This window comes from Carassius auratus, chromosome 9 (assembly GCF_003368295.1).
Source record: "Carassius auratus strain Wakin chromosome 9, ASM336829v1, whole genome shotgun sequence".
NCBI classification, from domain to species: domain Eukaryota; kingdom Metazoa; phylum Chordata; class Actinopteri; order Cypriniformes; family Cyprinidae; genus Carassius; species Carassius auratus.
In genome coordinates, this window is record NC_039251.1 from 16,331,657 (window position 1) to 16,354,972 (window position 23,316).

A 23,316-nucleotide genomic window follows, 5' to 3' on the forward strand; every position below is an offset into this window, starting at 1 on the left:
GGAGAAAGACCAGGGTCTTCACTGGAGGACAGCCCCCCTTTTAAGGTGGCTGCTTCTTTTCAGGAAAAAAGCTGTGGGATTTGCTGCAGCCAAATGCTACAAATGTTACCACAACCTGCTCCCTTGATCCTGCAAGAGGGAAAGATAAAAAGTAGAGGGGTACGTTGTTGTATATGTGCTCTTGTGTGAAGGAGGGGGGATGCGGAGCTGATGTCAAGAAGAAATTTTGCATCTTATATAATCTGCACCAAAAGGCACAGTTCACCAAAAAATATTTTCTAATCATTTACTCACTCTCATGATAATCTTTCTTTAGAACACAAAGGATGGTCCATTCAGTGAAACTCAGTGGGGTTTTTTTTTTTTTTTGGAGCCAAATGACTTTACCTTTCACATCTATATCTATATTCCTCACACATAAAAAGCCAGTCATACAGGTTTTTTTATTTATTATTTATGAATCCTGAGTGATCGTTTGGCTCTATATATTTTACCACTTGAATAAATAGTGTTTTGTTGATCTGTATATATATATATATATATATATATATATATATATATATATATATATATATATATATATATATATATATATATATATATATACATATACACACACACACATCTGCTTGCTTTAAACAATGTGACAGAGCACAAAAAAACATGCATATGAAAAAAAGAGTGACAGCTCTCACTCCCAAACATCGCTTGAAAGAGAGCATTCCTGTACTCCTTCACTCAGACACATACACATGCACTTACCCTCATGATGCCTAACAAGGGGGCTGGCAGCTTTATTACGAGCATCCCCTCCCACAGACAGATTGAAGCAGTAACAGGTTGGGGTTTTGTTTTCAAAGGAGGAGAGTTGTTGTGGGTAAGAGCTGCCCTCTGTGTCACCCTTCTGTTCCCCAAGTGCCTGTGTGCTGTTCTATTGTCTGAGCAGGATTCTTTATGAGGAACGCATCTCTCCATTCCTCCTCTGCATCCCTATAATGTTCGCAGCAACCAGGGGTCGAGACCATCTCCGTCAGCCTCACACTAATTGTTCACCAAAAACCTGAACATCTTTAAAAAATGGGTGGCACATCCTCTCAATGTTCCGCTGGAAGCTGAGGAAAGAAAGAAAGAAAGAAGGAAAGAAAGAAAGAAAGAAAGAAAGAAAGAAAGCTGTCATGACAGACTGTGATGGGTCTCAAAATTGCCGGCCAAATCTGGCATATGGAAGATCAGACAAAAGAGAACACAAAGAGATTTTGTGTGGGACTGTCTGAACCTTTCCATCACTTTTCTATTGTTTAATTTCCCATCATAACTAATTTAGCTACATTACAGCACATCAATGGGTTCAATATCCCATTATCCCATGGGTGTAAAAAAAATAATAAATAAAAAAAGTTGCTTTTAACAAATGAGGTCTAAAATACTGTAGTATTTTGTCAGCCAACACCCATCAAATACAGGTGCTTCTCAATGAATTAGAATGTCATGAAAAAGTTGATTTATTTCAGTAATTCAAATCAAATTGTGAAACTCGTGTATTAAATAAATTCAGTGCACACAGACTGAAGTAGTTTAAGTTTTTGGTTCTTTTAACTGTGATTAAGGCCCACATTTAACAAAAATCCACCAAATCACAACCTTAACAAATTAGAATACTTCATAAGACCAATAAAAAAAAAAATACATTTTTAGTGAATAGTTGGCCTTCTGGAAAGTATGTTAATTTACTGTACATGTACTCAATACTTGGTAGAGGCTCCTTTTGCTTTAATTACTGCCACAATTCAGCATGGCATGGAGGTGATCAGTTTGTGGCACTGCTGACGTGATATGGAAGCCCAGGTTTCTGTGACCGTGGCCTTCAGCTCATCTGCATTTTTTGGTCTCTTGTTTCTCATTGTCCTCCTGACAATATTCCATAGATTTTCTATGGAGTTCAGGTCTGGTGAGTTTGCTGGCCAGTCAAGCACACCAACACCATGATCATTTAACAAACTTTTGGTGCTTTTGGTTGTGTGGGCAGGTGCCAAATCCTGCTGGAAAATGAAATCAGCATCTACAAAAAGCTGGTCAGCAGAAGGAAGCATGAAGTGCTCCAAAATTTCTTGGTACAGTAAATGAGTGCAGTGACTTTGGTTTCCAGAAAACACAATGGACCAACACCAGCAGATGACACTGTACCCCAAATCATCACGGACTGTGGAAACGTGGACTTCAAGCAACTTGGGCTATGAGCTTCTCCACCCTTCCTCCAGACTCTATGACCTTGGTTTCTAAATGAAATGCAAAACTTGCTCTCATCTGAAAAGATGACTTTGGACCACTGGGCAACAGTACAGTTCTTCTCCTTAGCCCAGGTAAGACGCCTCTGATGTTGTCTGTGGTTCAGCAAATTCCTTGACACGTCTGTGTGTGGTGGCTCTTGATGCCTTGACTCCAGCCTCAGTCCATTCCTTGTGAAGTTCACTCAAATTCTTGAATAGATTTCGCTTGACAACCTTCATAAGGCTTTTTCACAACATTCTAATTTTTTGAGAAGCACCTGTATTTTAATTATGACGAAAAGAAATATATTTTCTTAAATATATATATATATATATATATATATATATATATATATATATATATATATATATTACCTATAATCTGCATTAAAAATAAATATATAACCAGATGAAAAAGTTTTGTAACTGCTTATGTAGTATGCTTATTTAAATATAATATTGTATACATTGCTCATCATGACATCAACAGAATTTACAAGTTCACAAAAATCTCAAAATTCCGCTAAAACTTACTTTTTCCTGTGTTTTGGTTAAGTTCAGCAATAGTATTAGTGTTGTGTGCGACTGTGTATCACTGCAGATGCGAAGGAATGCCATTGGGTTTTCACTTCACCGCCAGCGTCGCTCATTCATTCTTTTGCCATTACGTTGTCATCAAGCCATTTGGCTGCTCTTGCCTCATAAGTGCGGCAAAAGAAAAGAGCTAGTTGATTCAATTAAAGCCATACCAATTCAACTCAAAGAGAGCCAGCCAAGAAGGTTCTTTCAGAGAGAAAAGAGAGGGAGAAAGCGCTAAAGGTAGAGGAAAACCTTTTATTCCATCTGTCTCGAATCTGAGTGTGCATATTAATGTCATCTAGGTAGTCTCTTTTTTTTTTGCCAAGACAGTTTAGCAAATAAACACAACATGAAGCAAAAGCCGTGTTTATGAGTGTGATAGTCTCGGTCTGTCTGTGCATGTGTTTGTCGCAGGGGCCAGCAGTGGCCGTTTGTCACTGTGAATAGGCTCAGGGTGGTTCACATCATTGGAGCATTGAAGGTGTCTCCTCCCCTGTTGTAAAACAAGGGTGTGTGTCACATGGGGACACAGGAGGCATTGTACTCGTCGCAGAGGCTACCGTACCACCCAGAGTGTTCCCTAAATCTAATCCCCCCCCCAACACCTCCCCACGACCCTGTCCGGCCCATGGCCACAACCCTGTCCTGACCACTAACCGCAAAAAGGAGAACGGGATGGAGTGTGAAATTATAAGTCAGATATGGACATTGGGGCTCCAATGCATACGTACATAATAGAAAGAAAGAGAGTGTGGGACGAGATTGAGACCTGGAAGGGGCCAGGGGGCGTGTCTGTGAGTTTCCCCTAACAAGATAGGTCAATGGGATGATTGATGGCTGCAGAAGTGGAAACAAAACAAGGGGAGGAGATAAAAATCAGAAAGCAGGGGAAAGAATGGAGAAGGAACGAAGGTCTTGTATCCGAGTTAGGGACGTCTGTGCAAGTGTGTGGGAATATTTACTGCCCTGCAGAAGAGGGCGGCTCTGACTTGTTGCTAATTAGCGGGGAGGCATCTGAGCTCTGGTTTGTGTGTGGGTGGAAATGGTGAGTCTGCAATGGTTCAAGGAATATGACAGGATACTAGGGCAAAAGAATGGCTCCACTGACCACCTAAGATGACCCCCCCTTTACACACTTGCATATACATACCTAAAGTTACAAACACCTCACTACTTTCCCCCGCCTCTTACAAATTGATGTAAATGAGCTGTGCTTTAAAAAATAAAGGCAAATAATTTATGGGCATCTGTCAGTTTCCTGGGGAAGAAACACACAGTGAGGCAAACTGCCGGGCTCTTAAACTGAAGAGTTAAGGCTTGTGTTTTTAAGAGGAGTCCCTTGTCATCTGAAGTACTCTGAAGAGGATCTGCAAACTATCGCAAGCTGGGACACAGACAAACAACACATTAGGCCATAGCCACTGTGTGAACAATGCACAAGCTGAAATTACTTGCTTTTGCATCTTGATGCAGTCATCTGGGAACACAATTTTGCTAATTATATTGTTTTTATCCAAATTATTTAGAAAGTCAATGGCAAAGTCTTTGCATCAAAATATTGTCAAAATAAAACCCATCTTTCTTGTATTTAATATTAATAAAAAAGGTCAATTACATAACTTTGAGTTTTACATCAATAATAACCCTGGACTGAACTTCCTTTCCTCCATTCTTTTCAAGCTTCTATGATTTGTTTCAAAATGCTCTTCTTCCAGTTTCCTTCAAAATGACATTAAAAAATGAAACTGTTGGACATATGTAATCAGATTTTCTTCCTTTCTAAATGATCATAAACAAAAATGACACCATTAATGAAGGGGTGGTTTAACCAAGTCTGACACTGGAAAGTTGCTCATTCAAGTCTTTCAAAAGAACGAGCCATGAATTATCATCATTGTGTCTGTAAGACACTTCATCCCAGGTTACTCCAGGGGGATTGTGCCTGTAATATAAAGCACAGTTACTTTGTCATACCCTTTTGATCTGACACATACAGTGGTATAACCATGATTATACTCCTGTTTTGCAGCAACTTTTAGTTCCTTTATTCTCCTCTCAACAACCCATCTGTTCTTTTTGGCACATTCAATTTCCTTTCACCTTCAGAAAGAAAGAATGAGAAAAGGACTAGGGTCTACAGCGAATTGCACCAATTTACAACAAACAAACCCCCCGCTGCTAAAGGTTGCACATTTCATTGCAGAGAATAACAAGAGCACAAGATGGAGAGATTATAGTTATGCTAACAAATGTTATGATGATGAAACTGATTAAACTAAATCACGGAATTATTGCATATACAAAAACATTATTTTTATGCACTCACATCACCAGCTTTTTCCTCATACAATAGATTTGAACCTGTTACTTTTGCACATGCAAACACTCTAAACCATTTCTAACAGTGAGGTACATGTATGAAAGTCCATTTTCTTTATAGGCTGTTCAAAGTCAACCCTAATCCAACAAGAGAACTGCACCATCCTGAAAAATGCCTCGTTAAAGACTTTCCAGAACACACACGGACACATAAGGCCAGCAGCATGCATAACAGTTTTCTATCATGTATTGGAATGAGGTTACAGAGCCCACACCTCTCACACTGTCATCAGCAAGTTAACACCCAACTCTCAGTGGTCACGCTTGCCAGGTTGAGTGTTTAACTGACAGGTGGGAATGAGGGAATTGTATATGTGTGTGTGTTTAGCAAGCAATTTGTAATGAGGGGGCAGTGTGTGTTTGGGCCTGTAATGAGGTGTGAGAGAGAAGCGAAGACCTTAATAGGCAGCAATTACTGAGTGTGTTGTCGCTGAGCGAGTCTATTTGTTTCTCTGTATGTACTGTATGTGTGTGTGTGTGTTTGTATGCCAGTGTTGCAAAGGTTACTTTGACACCTACACTCTAGCAATTCCAGCAGAGAACATTTGATTGACAGCATATCAAAGACTCAAAACAAACCATTGTATGTATGTGTGAGAAAAAAAGGGCGAAAAAGGGTTTTATTATCTGTTGTATCTTTAATTTACTTCCTATATATATATAAAGAATATAATTGTATAAGAATATTTTTTACCAAATAATATTTTTTTATATTTATATAACATATAAATAAATAAATAAATATATATATATATATATATATATATATATATATATATATATATATATATATATATATAGTCATTTTAAAGCAGCAAGTAGTAATATTTGTTGATTGAAATGCATAGAAGTTGGAGCTATGGTGTAGATGGTAGTGCACATAGAAAGGCAGGACATAGAAATATCTGTTGTGCTCAAGGGGACACAGGTTCGAATCCAGCTTGCATCTTGTCCTGATCCTATATCCCTCTCTCTCTCCTTCCACTTTCCTGTCTGGTCTAAACTATCTATTCAATTAAATGCAAAAACCCCATAAACAAACAAACAATGGCAAAACACAAAGAAAAGTTACATGCTATGTCATCTCTCCAATTCACTTTGACTTTTGGATGACCTGGTGATGACCTCCCGGGGGACACTCTAGTTTGGGGATAGTCCCCGGGATGACCTCATCAATTAAGATGACGATGAGTTCAACAGCAGTCAGCAACCCCATCGCCATCTCTCTCCCTCTCTCGATCACTCTGTACATCTTTTGTCTCCATTAGTTTTCATCTCTCTGTGTGCATTCCTTCATTAGACACGTCTCTTGACCTCTCTCTTGCTGTTGTCCTTTCTTTGACATTGTCTCACCCCTTCACCTCAGCTAAACTTCATTTGTCCTCCGCTACAGTAGTTACTCCAATGCACTCCTTCTGTAATTTTTTCAATTAATATGTATTACATTTTTCTCCATGCCAGAGTGATGCATTTATTTGTAAATCTTTTTAGTCTCAAAATGCAATATATAATACATGACAAATGCATATTTTTTTCTAAAAAATGTTTTATAATATGATATAATATAATATAATATGATATAACAATATAAAGGACAAGCATTTTCATATGTGGACTTTGAACCTCTTTGCATATGATATAAAAATATTAAATATCATAATAAATGTGGAAAAATTAGAAGCATTTTCAAGAGTGAACAAAAAAAGAAACAGTAAAATAAAATATCTCTGCATGTTCGAGCATGTGCATGCAAGACAGAGGAAAAATACGAGAGAAAAGTGAAAGAAAGAGAACATAGCTCTGATCTCTGATGAATATGTAAATCCTGATAGCAGCCTGCTCTCCAGGGATCCCCCTTCACCCCTACTTTCCCACCCCACACAAGAGATAAGATATACAAGAACACAAGAGATGAGATCTTCACTCCCCGGATGATAATCCCACTGTCCAAAGACACGGATAACGAGAAGAGGACCATAATCCTTTTGTCCCTCTGTGTTACATATGTCGCTTAACACACTGTCTCTCCATCACAAGACTTCATCCAGAGCTGCAACAGATTGGCCCCCTCCAAAAAAGTGCTTGCCTTTCCTACTGTCCCTCCCGCTTCCTCCATACATTTTACATACACAATAACATCAACCGCACAAACCAAGACCTTTCAAAAACAACACAACAAAGCATCATCTTCACAAACTGTGTTTGTATCGATGTCGCACCTCCATATTGCAGTGTGAGTGGCATTCAGTGGGTTGTGTGTGTGTGTGTGTGTGTTGGACGGACGTCTCAGGTTAAGATGCACCCCTCGTCTCGCCCGCCTCCCTCAGCCCCACGGCACTTTGTGTTAGAGAGGACCTGTTGCTATCCGCCTTTGTCATTGAGTGTGTATGTCCATGGGCATATGGTTGATCCACCTCCAATAGGTTCATGTAGGCAGAAAACAGCTATTCATACGCCTATTCATTCAAGCTGCTAGAGACACAGATTACTGTGTCATAACACAGAGGGAGGGGGAAAGGGAGGGGTTCGGGTGATAGCTAGAGAGAAGAGAGATTACTTCATAAACTTACTCTGATCTTTATGTGTGTGGTGCTGCTCTGGTGTTTGAAAAGATCGAGCCATTGTCTTCCTTTCAGGCCTCGATGCAATGCTTAAATGTGTTGCATCAAAAAGAGATTGTGTGTTTGAATGCAAGTCTGGGTTTTACTGTTGTGAATCAAACACCATAAGGCCTGGGGGATTTGCACAAAAATGCTGAAATGCTGATGGTGAATGGCATTAGCATCTCGTCTAATTTCTATTCTATGTCAGATTTAGCAAATTTTACATTGGCAAATTTGAGTAACAAATACTGATAAAAATGTGAGAGATTTTTCAATTGATTCGTGAAACATACAGTAGCATAATGTGCCAGCAAAAATTTTATGGGTTTGTCACCAGGGATGTAGTGTAAACGCCGTTTACGCACCTCCCAAAAATCGGAAATAGCGTTTACCCACCTCCAAAGTGTTTATCCACTTCTAAATTGAGTATATCCACCTCTAAATAGCCTACAGTTCCTAAACCATTTTAAATTAAGCTTATGTCATTTTAGTTTCATATTGTTCATTATTAGTTTCATAGGTTGTTTGTTGTTAAACCTAAGACGAATTTGCGCTGCAACTGTCAGTGTTGACCAATTGCTTGCAGTGTTGCCAGTAGTATTGGGAAGTTCGGATCATTTTACTGACTCGGATCTTTGAGTCTCATTCAGCAAAATTAACTAATCTTTTCTCTTTCCATCTCTACGGGACTGACAGGAAAAATAAAAGACTCATACCTCACCTGTCGATTCAGAACCCATATGTTGCGTTGCGTAATGCGCATGTGCGGTCAACTAAAAATGAATGAATCACTCTCTGAGAAAACTTGGTAGTCCCGAGTCATATTAAAGATTCGCTCAAAATGAACGAAACGTTCATGAACGACACGCAACAGACTGCATCAAGATTAAAAAATGGATATCCGCCAATTTTTTAAGCGCATTTTCTATTTTTCAGTGCCGAAGGCAGACCTTTTCACTGAAGTAATGATGCAATGACGTGCATTCGCTAGCCTGTACCATTTGCGTGTTCTCCGAATGCTAAAGAGGAGCCTCGCCTAGCCTCTGAAGAAAGTGACTTGGAAGGACCAGTCCTGCCAAGGAAGTATAATTGACATTGAGAAACGCCTATGGTCTTACAATTATAAAATGCATAATTTTAGAGATATCATCCTCAAATTTGAAATGAAGCATGACCACACTTGTAGCTACACTTTAGTTGTGGTTAGTGTGTAATTGATATCCTACATCCAAAAAGTGTCTTCTCTCCTCTGTGACAGTGGGCTTTTGGGGAAAGACTGATCCACATTTTTCTGACATATTATAGACCAAACAACGAACTGATTAATTGAGAAAATATTAAACCGATTAATCAACTACGAAAATAATCCAAAATCCCTAATTATTATGTACAAGTGCATTGCATTGGAACCCCTGGATATAAGCCTCCCTCTCGGTCTCTCTTAAAAAAAAAAAAAATTTACTCTCTGTTTTGTCATTTAGTAAACTTTATAGATTTCAACCATATTATTACTTCTTGAGTCTCTTTAACAAGAACTTTGATTAATGTAAGAATTGAATAGTGATTGTGTGACCTATGTGAGGGAACAACCAGTGTTACCCTCGGTAGTAATATCAAATTATAGCCTATAGCGATGTCATCAGGATACACATACACCGGTAGGCAGTGGCCCACCTTACCGACATGGTCACCCAGAATTTATAGTTTATCCACCTCTTTTTTTGCCACTACACCTCTGTTTGTCACCTTCAGGTACTTTGTTGTTGGAAAGGATTGGAATCATAGAGGACAACAGGTTAATTCCTGCCTGTTTCTTTAAGACAAAATAGATGTCAATATTCAATTGATTTTTTATAAAATGTAGCGGCAACCATGTAAACATTTCCTTGCAATATTGTATAGATTCACAATGCTATCTAGGCTGTCAATTTGTTGTGCATCAAATGGTTACTATGTAGTAACTATGTAGAGAAAATTATATAATATAATCATAATATATAAAAAAATATAATAATTATTGTAACTGATAAAAATGTAAAATTGTAAAAAATGTTCTGCATCCTGATCAGCCTATTAAAGGAACACTGGGTCAAGTTCATATGTTTTCCAACCAATGGCAGTCAGGGAGGGGGTTGACGAAACCTGTTTGAAAACAGTCATTAATTTTAAGGCACATACATTGCACACAGTGGCATAAAATAATGACATGCAAAGCTTCAGATTACTTTATTCTTCAAAAAATATTATTATATCCTTGAAGTGTCCCCTTTTCTCCCTCCAAGCAAGTTTATATCTAAAGTTAACTTTCCTGACCTCTGTGCTGTCTACTTGTCTAATTGGCTTGTTTGTCTCGCTCTCTCTCTCTCTTTCATGGCTCAGTTCTGACTTTACTATACTCGGCATGTCCATCCCCGATCACCTTTTCTGCCCTCCTAGGACAGAAAACCTCTCCTTCTGACAATAACGCCCATCACTGTGTCACTTCCTCTCGTTCTGATGACCTCTCGTTCTCAGACCCCAATCACTTGTTCACCAACAGCGTCAAAACTGTCATTAAAGGCTCATTGTCCTTATTAATTAATGAGTGCTGTTGTTTTTTTTCCTTCTCTCCCTCTCTACATACTTATTTGGGCAAATGCGGATTAACATATTCATGAGTCGGCCAGCTTTGCAGCAGCTTGCTCGCGAATGAGGTGGCTCTGTTTAGCCCCTGTGTTTTTGTCTTCCTCCATACCTAACCTCGTTTGCTGGGCAGATCCCTGAACCATTAGAGCTCATGATCCCTTTATGCCAGCGAGACTCAGACAGGAGGGTCGGGTTATGAACCCAAACGCTGCTGTTTCACGCACCAGTGAACACACCCCGGATAATAAGGCTCAAATGCTAAGTGTTACAAACTGATTAAAATGTCTGTGTTACAACTTTATCTAGCCACAATAAACAATGCTCCTCCACCATAAACTGCGGCGGCTTCTGATATTGTCCCAGAGATGCTCAAATATTCCCCGCCCTGGTTAATTTGCTGGGTGATCAGACAAAGAGATGTTTATTTCTTCATGTCATATGCAGGAACATAATCATTAAGCATTTAATCCCAGACATCATTGTTTGAAATGATCTTTAAAAACATGATTTAATTTTTCACTGTAAACATAACCTTAAACCACTGGTGCTTATTTTGCATATTAAACTTGGTACTGTGTATATGAGTAAAGTGACCGACTAGATGAGTATATTTGATTACCGTTTTATCATTAATGGTTTATATTAGATATTAAATTATACATGCTTGTTTACTTTATTTTTTACATTTAAATTACATTTGCTGACATATAACTGATATCTAATAACACTGTTAAATGTAATCTTTAACAAATTTCATAATGAATATACATTTTTCATAGTGCATCATAATGTTATAATGCCTAAATTCACACATTAGATTTTTTTTGTGTTTTATTTTTAATGTACAGTATTAAGTCAAAATAGTATAACATTTTATTACTGTATATTCATTAGTTATCAGCCGTAACTTGAAAAATCAGTGAATCCCTAATTTCCCTAATTTGATTTATATATGACAAATCAATCTATCAAATAAATGTATACACTTATGTAACTTGATAAGAATGTATTAGCAATTAATATGCATTTAAATATTGAGGATACACAAGATATTGGTGACCATATCTTTATCACCCAATAATTTTTTTTTATTTTAGGATGATTTTGGAAGTCAGTAAGGGCGGGGCTTATACATTTATTTTCTTCTAATTAAAACATTTAACTTTAAAGGTTTTCTTAAAACTAAAGACTATTTAAAAAAAAAAAAAAAAAAAAAAAGGACTTTTTTTTTAATTTACTTTTTCTATTCGTGCCTAAATTTAATTTGAATTCCTGATCAAAACTTTCATTCTAAATGATTCAATGTCAGAATGTAAAAATTACATCTGTTACGGGTTACAGTGTCAGTGTGTATCCACAGAAAACATGTAACAAAGTATGGGATGGTTTACTGAAAGTGAGTAAGTGTTTTGGAGGAAAATTATTAAAAAAAATTAGGAAGGTCTGTATTTAAGTGATTTATTTATTATAATTAATTTTGTTACTTTTTTTGCTTTCAGAGCAAAAGCAACAGCCCCTCTTATTAGCTATTATTAGTTGTGTCCGTCACAAAGCCTTGCTAACTGCTAAACACACAAACTGAATCAGTTTCTCCCTCCAACTCACTTACACATTTACTCACACACTAAAACCAACTCTCTGCCTCCTGCCTGCTACACACGTGCACACACACACACATACACATACACATACACATACACAACTAGCACTCACCAATTTGTAGCCTGCACAGTCACATTGTTTGTTGAGGCTTGCAGTGCAGGCCGCTTCGTTAGCTTGGCCTTTAACGAGCTGCTTAATTGAGCTGTCTAGCAGGCCACCTGTCGCCCCGCACCTCATTAGCATACTAATGCTCCTACATTGTGCTGCAGTGACAGCCACAGAGAGAGAGAGAGAGAGAGAGAGAGAGAGAATTGAGTGATAAAGTGGGTGGAATGGAGATGTTGTGATTAACCAATTTTTCACAATTACTTAAAAAAAAAAATACTACATTTAGGTGCATTAACTTTACAAAAACATGCATATTAAACTATGAGGCATTCCCACATACGGTTTTGTCAGAATACGGAAGGTGTTATCAGAATAATGTGATTAATAAGTTAGACGTATTGTTAACATAGAGCAACCAAATGTGCTACATGTCAAGCAAATGATACAGCTTTCAACAGACAAAATTAATATGATCAGCGATTCATCTTATCACTGAGCTGGATGTAATTGGGCAACGCTAGTGCAATAATTGTGGTTAGGTTTAATAGGCTTTTGCACCTTTTTACTTGGTGCACACATAGTTGCTCAAGTGCCTGCTTTCATCCAATTCATGACATGCAGCTGCAGTATCAAAGATCTACCTGCCAGGATGAGAAAGAAAGAGAGGAGCGCAGTGTTTTTGAATGGTCAAATGGTTTGACAGGTATTGTTGTGTGTGATTACAGCATTCAGTACAGCCGTGAGCTAAATTTGCGTCTAAACACACTGTAAACTGAAGAGGCCTTAAGACCCGGCACAGGACACACACGAGCATGTGATTTACATACTTGATCGGTCACACACAGGAAAAAACTTTTGAAGACAAGCTTTGCACTTACACTTTTTAAGCCCTGACCCTCAGAGGCCAAGTCCCCACCAGATGGAGAGCCGTCTACCTCAACCATTGATGACCATGAACTTTGACCTGTAACAGGCTGACCACTCTCACTGATCGTCTAACACATACCCACACAAACTTCACAATCACACATGGTTGATATAACTGTATATCTGGTTTGCTACTCCACTGGCCAGAGGGAAATATTCAGTGGTGAGGTTCTGCCAGGAGCTCATTATATGATGAAGGATTCTTGCTCCCACTTACCCATTGCAGCAGGTGTAAACAATCGCTCCAAAACACCCCTCAGAGACACTTAGAAAGGAGAGACAAACATGATGACACTTAGCAAATCGGTTTGAAAGACTAAAAAGTACTTCCTGTTAGCAAAGGAAGTCTCTGAGCTAACAAAAAGCTAAAAGTCTAAGATTTCATTTGCATGTGAGGTTGTGCATTTGACATGCACTAATGTGACAGCAGAAAGCTGGCATGAGGAAACCAGCACACAAAAGATGAGAGGCACCACACTGGGTGACCTGCTCTGCTCTTTTTCAGTCTCAGAGAAAAGTGTGAAATACTTTACCTTACTACGAGAAGATCAATGCACAGATGGCGAATCATGTAAAATACAATTAATACAAATAATTTGTTTAGGGACCATTTCTTACTACTCCCCAGTGGCGTATTGGCATGCACATTACTAGCACATTGGCTGTTTATTAGTACTTATAAAGCACATATTAATGCTTTACTCTGCATTACCATATTTTAGATCCCTACCTGTAACACTTTAGTATAATCACCAATTATCACTATTACATTTTTTATTAGCATGGCTATTATTCACATATTGGCTGTTCATTAGTACTTACAAAGCACATATTCTAAATGACCATATTCTACATTCATAATTCTACCCAAAATCTAAATTTATAACAACTACCTTACTAACTATTAATAAGCAGTAAATTAATAGATTATTGAAGCAAAAGTCAGTTAATACTGAGAATTGAGAAGTGAGAACAGAAGCGTGGCCATGCAGTTTATGGCACAAATGCCTAATCATTTCATAAAAAAAAAGAGAATAACAATAACAGTAATAATAAACACAATAAATAATTATCAGATTAAGTTAATAAATAAAATAATAATAAAAATATAATAAAACTTAACTGAACTAGAAATAATTATTTAATACTTCATTTAACTGTGACCAAAACCAAAGATAACTGAATTTATTAATTAGAGAATGCACTTTTAAATTTTCTTATCATGAATTTTTCATATTTGTGGAGCTAATGTTTCAAATCTGTGGCATTTTTAGTATTATTACTTTTGTCAAGAATAAAAGTAAATATCCGCTGATCACATTGTACTTTCTGGACAAGACTGATATTTCAATAAAGAAAAAAGAACATGAAAAAACAATCTGCCTGGCCGTTGGTAGCAACCTTTATATTCTACATTCACACCATTGAGAAAGAGCAATTGGATTCGCCATAGAAAAGGGGTAAGAAAAGGAATTGAAAGGTGAGGCAGTGTTTGGGTGTGGGGGGAGGCTGTATCTGAAAAGGTGGCTTTGTAAATTTAGGGGGGACAAAGTCACATCCATGCCGCACACACATTCAATTCTGCTGATAAATACTGGGTCTGGACAAACCACCATATGCTAATCAACACAGCATTTAAACGTCAAAATCAGCATCTCTGTCCCTCTTGCTCCCAAACTCATTCTTCCTGCTCTTTCTTTCCTCTCTTTTTCCCCTCACCCCTCGTTAATTACCGTAAGTCTTTCACTTTGATAGAGAGTCTCTTGCACGAATTAGTACAATATTGCTGCACCCTTTAAAGCCCAACCCCCAGCGCCCCCTTCTTCCCCCCGATCTTGTTGCATTGTGCCACCTTGTACACGTATTGGTACCGGGTTTTTCAGTATAACACTTGTCAGTGGCATGCATATGGAAATGTGACTCACCATTTTAGCTGCTAATTCTGCATCCCCTCTAAGGCCCCTCGCTGTGTGCCCCCCACTATCACAACTAGGGGATGCTGGGACCTCATGCTGGGGGCAACAAGGCATTGCACTATTGAGGGATGGACAGGGGTCAGTGCAGGGGTACACTAACAGACAGGACACGCTTCTCTGGTCAAACACCAGCACACCCCTGTCTTCTGAAGAAGACATTGACCACCTGCCATATGTGCTTAAAGTATGAAGTAGAACTGTGGGTTGATATCTGTAATAAGCACAATAATATTTATAATTTGAAAACAGAGGAATAAAATAAATAACTTAAAACCAGGCTGTGTCTTAAACAAACTTTCACATGTGGGAGGATGGGGGAATATGATGTCATGAGAAAAAAATCCCCCTTCATTGTATGGACTTGTACTGTAGTAAAAAAAAAAGCACTCTCAAGAGTATAAGCCAATCAGAATAAGAATGAAAGAGAACACAGAACCTAATCCGCAGCCTGCTATCAAACAGGCCTCTTCTGCACAAGTGTGAGAGGTTGAGAAATGCTCTCTCCAGGCGTGCGTGTGTGAAAGCGAAGGTGTTTGTGAGAGAAAGTGAAATGACAAGTGTGGGTGTGTGTCAAAGAGAGTGTGTGTGACTGGCATGCTCTTGACCTGTGGCTGTATGCTGCTAATCCTCTGATCAGGATGCCAGGGAGCCTCAGGCCTCAGTCCTGTCTCTGATAGACTGCCCCACTCACAATAATACACCGAGACCTCAGCCCATTTACATCCAACAGGGCTGCAAGAACCCCAAACATGTCACAGACAATTTAGACATTTTATCTGAAAACAGGTGGAACCCAGACACCTACAGTAAGAGGGTTACATACTTATTGCACTATTTTACACCATTTACTAGTATTAGTATTAAGTTCATAATGCTACTGGACATGGTATAGACAGTACCCAGATGATATCTGAAAAAAAAAAAAAAAATCTGATCTGATTTTAGCTGGCCAATACTGGTCTATTTCGATCTGTTACTGCTTATTACTGGTAACCCAGCCTAAACAACATAGCCATGATGAGTAACCAGTAAAAACCAACAATAAAAAAAAATAAAAATAACATATATATACTTGTCTTTGAAACCTTCTTAGCAAGTCCAGGGATTTTTTTTTTTTTTTTTGTAATAAGGGCTGGTTAAAGAAAGTCATAGTAAAGAATCCAGTAACCAAAGAGTGTAGAGAAAGCACCAAGTGAGTGTGTGTTTATGTGTAGACAGAGGTGGGGGTGAGGGATCGCAGGCTGCCAGGGAAATACTTACCATTTGTCTACAAGAGAGTCTGTACGTCCCCAAATCCCTGTGTTTTGTATGGACAAATTGGCAGAACACGAGGTCTTGTTTGCCCAGCCTCTCTGGAAGGCTGTGGGAAGTGGGTAGGCTGATGAGAGGTGGGTGGGAGAAATCCCCATCAAAGCGTGTCAAGCCTGGGAACAGAACAACTAGATGCCCAGGTCTGAGAACCGGCCTGACAGAAAGAACAAGGTCTAAAGCAACCAGCAGATCGACATCTGCTTGGCCTGACCTGACCCGAATGAAACTGAAGAGGAAAACTAGTGAATTCACGTTACAGCAAAGGGGGCAAGAAAAAGAAAATATATATATATATTGTGGGTCGTCACAATGTTTTCTGAAGCATAATGTGATACTAAAGACTGGAGTAATGGCTGCTGAAAAATTTAGTTTTTTAATCACATTTTAAAATATATTAAAATAGATAATGATTAATTCAAATGTTAACACTATTTCAAAATATTACTGTTTTACTGCACTTTTTCAATTAAATAAATGTAAATATTTTATTTAAAAAATATTTACAAATCTAGTAAAGAACCAACATATTTGTTAAAAAGTGTAACATGTATTTGTCTGAAGTGATGGATGTTTTATGTCCAAATATAAGTAAATATAATATAAATATAAGTGTGCGCACTGCCTATAAAGTCATACCTCTATAACCCCCTTCCTCAAATCTTACCCTGGAGGTCCAATGCACTGCAGAGTTTAGCTCCAACCCTGATTAAAGTCACCTGTCTGCCATTTTCAAATGATCCCAAAGACATTGATTGACACTGATTAGCATGCTAAACACATTAGCATGTGTTTGATTAGGGTTAGCGCTAAACTCTGCAGGAAAGTGGATCTCGAGGTCCAGATTTGAGGATCCCTGCTCTATAAGATATACATGGGTGCTCAGGAAATGAGTCTGTGTGGGTGACTGCAGGTCTCTTGAGGTGTGTGTAGCCTTGCGTGATGCCATAGGATGATCGGTGCCTGTCAGTGGCGTCGGACTGGGGGTAAAACCAGTACTGATTACCAGGGCCCCAAAGGAAGAGAGGGCCCTTGAAAAGTCTGGAATATATTTTATTTTTTATTTGGGGGCCCTTCAGGACTGCCTATGCATAGGGCCCGGGATCTTGTGCAACGATCCTGGTCCCTGTAGCTAATCATGTGACTAATCCCGTTATTCTAAACACACCCGTTTCCTTTTCTGCCTCTCATCAGTTTCCAGGACACTTCTTTAAACCTCCACTACCTGATGTAATAACCATAGCCAATCACTTCAGAAATTAAGCATGATTATTTGAACTTTTTATGTACGTCAGATGTATTATATGTTATTATAATGTTTTGTTTTTTTCTCTTTAGGTTAGGAGAGGGTGGGCAAAGCTATGATCATTTTGACTAATATCATTATATAGGCGAGGAGAAATAATACAATTATAGGCTGTTTGTTACTGAAAATAGACTACAGTGCCAGTACCATTAGAAATATAATGACTACAATTTAACTTATGAAATATATTCTGATTTAATAAATTTGAATATTCAAAAATAAGGTGGTCTAAAGACAACTTGCCTTTTATTAAGGGTAAACTGTGCCAAGTCAGGGGAATGTATCTTTGATGTTCAATTAATTCAAGTGGCATCTAAAAAGCATTGACAATTAAATTCTGCACACACAGCCAAACAACATACAGTTACGGGGCACTTTAGCAACTATTAACTAAATAAAAACTTTTAAAGAATCTAGATTTTCAGTTAATACTTCATTACATGATGTATTGTTGATTTAAAATTGATACTGATAAATAACTACCCACTAAAAAAAAATCATTTTTAGAAAAAAATTTCACTTTATTCATCATTTCAAACTTCATATTTCAACACAGACTGTGCCTACTTTAATTAACATAAGAACTCATTATAAGGACATAATGACATAAGGTCAAGCTTTTAACTGGTTCAGTCTATTAAGTTGGTATTCTGAAATCTCTCTTTTTTTTTTTTTAAACAACTGGTGAGTTTATTCTACATGGCAAGTTAAAGTTTCCAAATTTGAGAAAATCTTGGCTCTATATTTAATGCACATTACCTTTTTTTAAATACAGAGAGTGCCCTCTGCTGGATATTCAACAAAATAACATTTAACACTGTCGGGCAGATATATTTGATTTAATTGATTAATAATGTCTGTCAAGCGTTTCAGTCTTGTTTTGCAAATCACAGCAAGAAATAGCCTACTCTTTATCATTTAATCAGTCTGATACAGATCCGATATGACTAACGAGCTCTATGTAATGAATCTGAAAATACTGATATACTGGTAGAGTTTTCACTTCCCACTGAGCTTTAGGACATCTCTCACCATAGCACCAATCCCATCAAAAATCAAGTGCAACTTAGTTTCACACATAAAAGCTGGTGTGGTCACCACCTTGTTCTTCTTGTCCACATGGGCTTCGTGAGGATCAAAGGTTAAGGGTAATTCAGACAAACACAAATGTTTAGAATATATAATATAATAGAGAAGAAAATTTGAAATTATGGCATAAACTTTTCTTTTCATAATTATATCTCATGATTGTGAATAAGTCTTAATTCATCTTTATCTCAAAATAATTACTCTTTATGATATTTATATCATTTAAATATTGCATTTCATAATTCTGACTTTTTATCTCACAATGACATTTTATCTCACATTTAAGTTTAAGCGTGTGGTGCAAATGGGTTTCAGAAGAGAAGAGAAGAGAAGAGAAGAGAAGAAACTGTTCAAGTAGGATATAGTGACTTCTTTGACAGTATGTTTGGCTCCCAGTGCAGTGATGGCTTGAGTAGTACCAGCATATGGCCACTTCCCACCTTCTTCCTCCTCATGACCCACCGTCACATCCACACCTGGAAGAACTTTTGCCGCCAGCACGGGAGATATACAGCACAACCTGGTGACCAGAAGACATATCAAAACATGTCCGTAAAATCTGATTTGATTAATAAACTATATAAAAGACCCCAAATCATGGGTTTATACAGATAGTGATTTATAATAACTAACCCAATTGGCTTTCCTGAATCATGGAAGTCCTTTAAAACTCGCTCAACTTCCTTGTTCACCTTACAGTCCTTCCCATCAATGGCAAATGTTGACCTAAAGATAGACGAAGATTATAAAATACAGATAACAGAAGTAAAGACTAAAACAGAGATGTTAGTGACAAATTTAAATATATCTATAACAAAGAAGTTAATTCAAAAAAGGTTTTAGTATTGGTTTTATCTTTTAATATTTTCTTCAAAAAAACACAAGTCTGATTTCTCACAATAATCCACATCACTCACAAGTTTTTAGCTGCACCAAAACCACCAGGAAAGATGACGGCATCATGATTACTGACATTCAGTTTCGCCAGGTCAGTGATGTTGCCCCTTGCGATACGTGCTGATTCTGACAACACGTTCCTATATAAAGAAAAGTTGAGCAAGATGGATTATTAATATGTTCATGATTTTTCCTAACCCTAAACTCATCAAGTAACAGTACGTAAAAGTGCAGTTTTGCAGAGGTATATAATGATAAACCGTAATCACTCTGAAATCAGAATTTCTTAAAGAACACTTGACCTTGACTCGTTCTCCACAGGCTGACCTTTGCCGTGGTCGATAACATGCATCTGAGACACATCTGGAGCAAACATCTGAACCTCTGCACCTCCCCGACTTAGATGCACAAGGATTCTACATACACAAACACACAGAAAAGCTAAGTATTCACACAAAAGAAAAGAGTTTAAGCAATAGCACCCATAGCTAGGTTTCACTGAGAAGAACATTTTGAAATATGACGTTAATTGTGCTTTTAAAGTTCTTAATACTGATTAAAGTAGCATGAAACCCATGCTGCAGCTGTTGGCTGTCTGTCCTTCACAAGGATACAGGTTGCTGTGAACTCACTGAATGACTCAAGAAAAAAATAGTAGAGGGACATAAAAATAGTATACTCACGCTGAAGCCTCATGGATTTCAGTGCCATCATAGACACCACATCCTGACAACACCTAATAAAAGCAAAAATGAAGTTACAGCTTTGCTGTCAGCATGCGTTTTGGAGAGAAGGAAGCAAACGCTGTAAAAAAAAAAAACAGTTACTCTACTTGTGTATTTCTATAGTCTTTGGTTGTTCGCTGTTCCTTCATACAAATGCAACTGGCTCCATCTTGCGTCTCGTTTAATGATTAAAAACCGTTACATGTTAAGTTCAGTATTAATCTATAACTGTAATATTGTTGCGATGTACCTCCTGATTACATTGTCGTGGTTTATTTTGACATAATGACAGTCAGCCAGTGACTCTACATTATGTCGTACACGTAAAATTAAAATATTTTTTGTCGTTGTTTGTTTGTTTTTAATGCAAATGAGCAGACTAAATCAGGGTAACGTGAACCAACCAAAACTAACAAATGACTAACCTAAATCTCTCAACGAAAAATAAATAAACTTTTGATGAGACCTATTAATTCTACGAGGCTACTCTAAAATGGGACAATAAATATGTCTGGGTAATTTGGCATACAGCGTCAATGACAGTCATCTGCAGCAGCAGCAAATAATGTTACTTACAACAGCGACTTTTGCGCCACTGCAGTTTGAAGTCGCATGAAACTGAGCAACAGCGGTGTATCTGAGGAGCGCAGAACGGGACAGCGAGCGCAGCGCAAACATGGTGCGGAGGGACATCAAAGAGACATGGAGCATGGAGGTGAGGAGACCGTCTTCTTCGGAGTCACTGACATACAGAAGAACATGGACACATGCTGCCACCTAACGTCTACATTGTGAACGTGGCGAACGGTAGGCTACCACAGACCAAACGTGTAGAGTATAATGAAAGAACAACAATATTAGGCTATTAACTATATATACAGTTTGATCGCGTAATTGATTTTAATAACTACCATCTTTCACAATTAGACATTTTATCTTAAACAACTATAAAGAACATAGCATTAACAAAACACTTCCACGAACAGGTGCATTTTTACATATAAATGTCTTAGATGAAAATTTGTGCTATCTATATTCAAACAAATGTGACCTTTTCTCTACTAGTTACTATTATTCCAGCTATGTGGCTCTTATATTTATATTAAATCTGAGATCATAATGAACAGTCAGAAATTCATATATTTTTTATGAGTGTAAAACAAAGTGTGAGGCAGTTTCAAGGACATGACATGTTAGTTGAGAATTTGCACAAACATGGTCTTAACTTCTGTGTGGTAAACTGGCCAAACGTGAAAAATAACACCCCATTGCAATTCTGAGTTAAGCTTCTCATATTGGTACAGCAAATATACACAAATCTACAGCAAAAGCTTAACAATTATGCAGAATGCATAAACTGGTGCAAATGCCTCACCAGAACTCATTGTAATGCTGCATGAATACAGTCTTATATTGCATATGTTCAAACTATAGGTTTTTGAATAAAAGTATGTTATAGCTATATCTTGTATAAATAGCCATACAATAAGGATAGACACAAATGTGTTAAATGTGTAAAACTTCCTTTTATTTTGTTATAGTTCTGTGTGAGCCTCGGTTGGATGGTAAAATTGGGCTTTGGTAGTTAAAACAAACTTGTCAATATATTTGACTTTCTCTGTAAAGATTTTTAAAAAAATATATATTTATGTTCATTTATGTTTTTCATGTTTATGATATTTTGGAATGGAATTGGTGCAGAATTCCGTAATCTTGTGGATGGACCTTTTGCAGTTGTATCCATCAAAATGCTATGCAGACAATGGAAATGACAATCATATTGTAGAGCTTGGACATAGTTGTAACTAAATTTATTTAAATTAAATTAAATTTATGCATTTAGCAGACGCTTTTATCCAAAGTGACTTACAGTGCATTCAGGCTATCAATTTTTACCTATCATGTGATCCCGGGGAATCGAACACCCAATCTTGCGCTTGATAGCACAACGCTCTACCAGTTGAGCTACAGGAACTACATTATTATATTATTTACTTTATAAATCCACATTTATTGGAGTCTTTAAGCTTTACGATTGTAAGACAAATTTTAATGCTTCTCTTTGTTTTAATTTAAGCACACAGGCTCGGAGCAGGAATTCATCAAGAACATGACTGTTGGGATTACGGTTGTGGATGACCAATCTGTGCACCATCAATCTGCAGTGACGTGGTTCAGGTAATAAAAGGAATCTTGGTGATCTGAGGTTGTAACACATTGTGGGGTTGTGTACTGTGTAAGACTATGTGGGACTTGTCACAGAAAGAAACTCATTCAGGTTTAGAACAACTTGAGGTTTAGTAACAAGGAAAAAACGGCCAATAACAGAACCCTGGGGGACCCCACAAGTAACAGGCGCTGCCATTGAAACAAAGTTACCATACTTTATAGCGAATGATAAGACTTGAACCACTCTAAAACTATTCCCACAAATTCACATGTTGCCGTGTTACCTGCATCTCTGATTATACGGAGTCATTAACAACTCTTAAAAGTGCAGACTCAATGATGTGACCTGCCCTAAACCTGATTGTAAGACTAAAGTTTGTCTAAGATCTCATACCTACTTAAAATTGACATTAAACCACCTTATCTAAAATCTTTGATAGGCATTGTAGTTTTGAGATAGGCCAATAATTCTTCAGTTCTAAAGGGTCTAAATTAGGCTTTTAAGAAGTGGCTTAATAACCACCTGCTAAGGCCTGTTGGAACAACTCCATTATGAGAACTACTGCTAACAATAGAAGTAATACTCAGCCCAACATCATCAACCATCTCCTTAAGAAGATGTAAAGGAACCACATCGCAACAACCAGATCTATGCTTCAAACACATAATGATGTCCATAACTTGGGCCAGAGACACCTGTTCAAAGAGCTCAAAACAAGCTGGTGATATCACAGACTCAATTGAAGATGTAGACAT

At 37.6% G+C, this 23,316-nt stretch overlaps 1 protein-coding gene and 1 long non-coding RNA gene across 2 annotated transcripts; both read right to left on the reverse strand.

Moving 5' to 3' along the window:
• Nucleotides 1–980: 980 nt before the first annotated feature.
• On the reverse strand, nt 981–12,766 carry LOC113109332 (uncharacterized). Its single transcript, XR_003292940.1, has 3 exons — nt 12,722–12,766; nt 12,167–12,318; nt 981–1,112 (listed from the first exon to the last, which is right to left on the reverse strand). It is a non-coding gene; the product is annotated as an uncharacterized LOC113109332 (long non-coding RNA).
• A 5,579-nt stretch (nt 12,767–18,345) lies between these two features.
• LOC113108521 (glutamine amidotransferase-like class 1 domain-containing protein 3A, mitochondrial) lies at nt 18,346–21,085 on the reverse strand. The gene is made up of 7 exons (XM_026271699.1): nt 20,968–21,085; nt 20,350–20,402; nt 19,969–20,082; nt 19,687–19,806; nt 19,403–19,495; nt 19,133–19,289; nt 18,346–18,808 (listed from the first exon to the last, which is right to left on the reverse strand). Exons 1-7 carry the CDS (start codon nt 21,082–21,084, stop codon nt 18,680–18,682), a joined length of 783 nt encoding a protein of 260 aa, XP_026127484.1. The 5' UTR covers nt 21,085; the 3' UTR covers nt 18,346–18,679.
• Nucleotides 21,086–23,316: the final 2,231 nt, after the last annotated feature.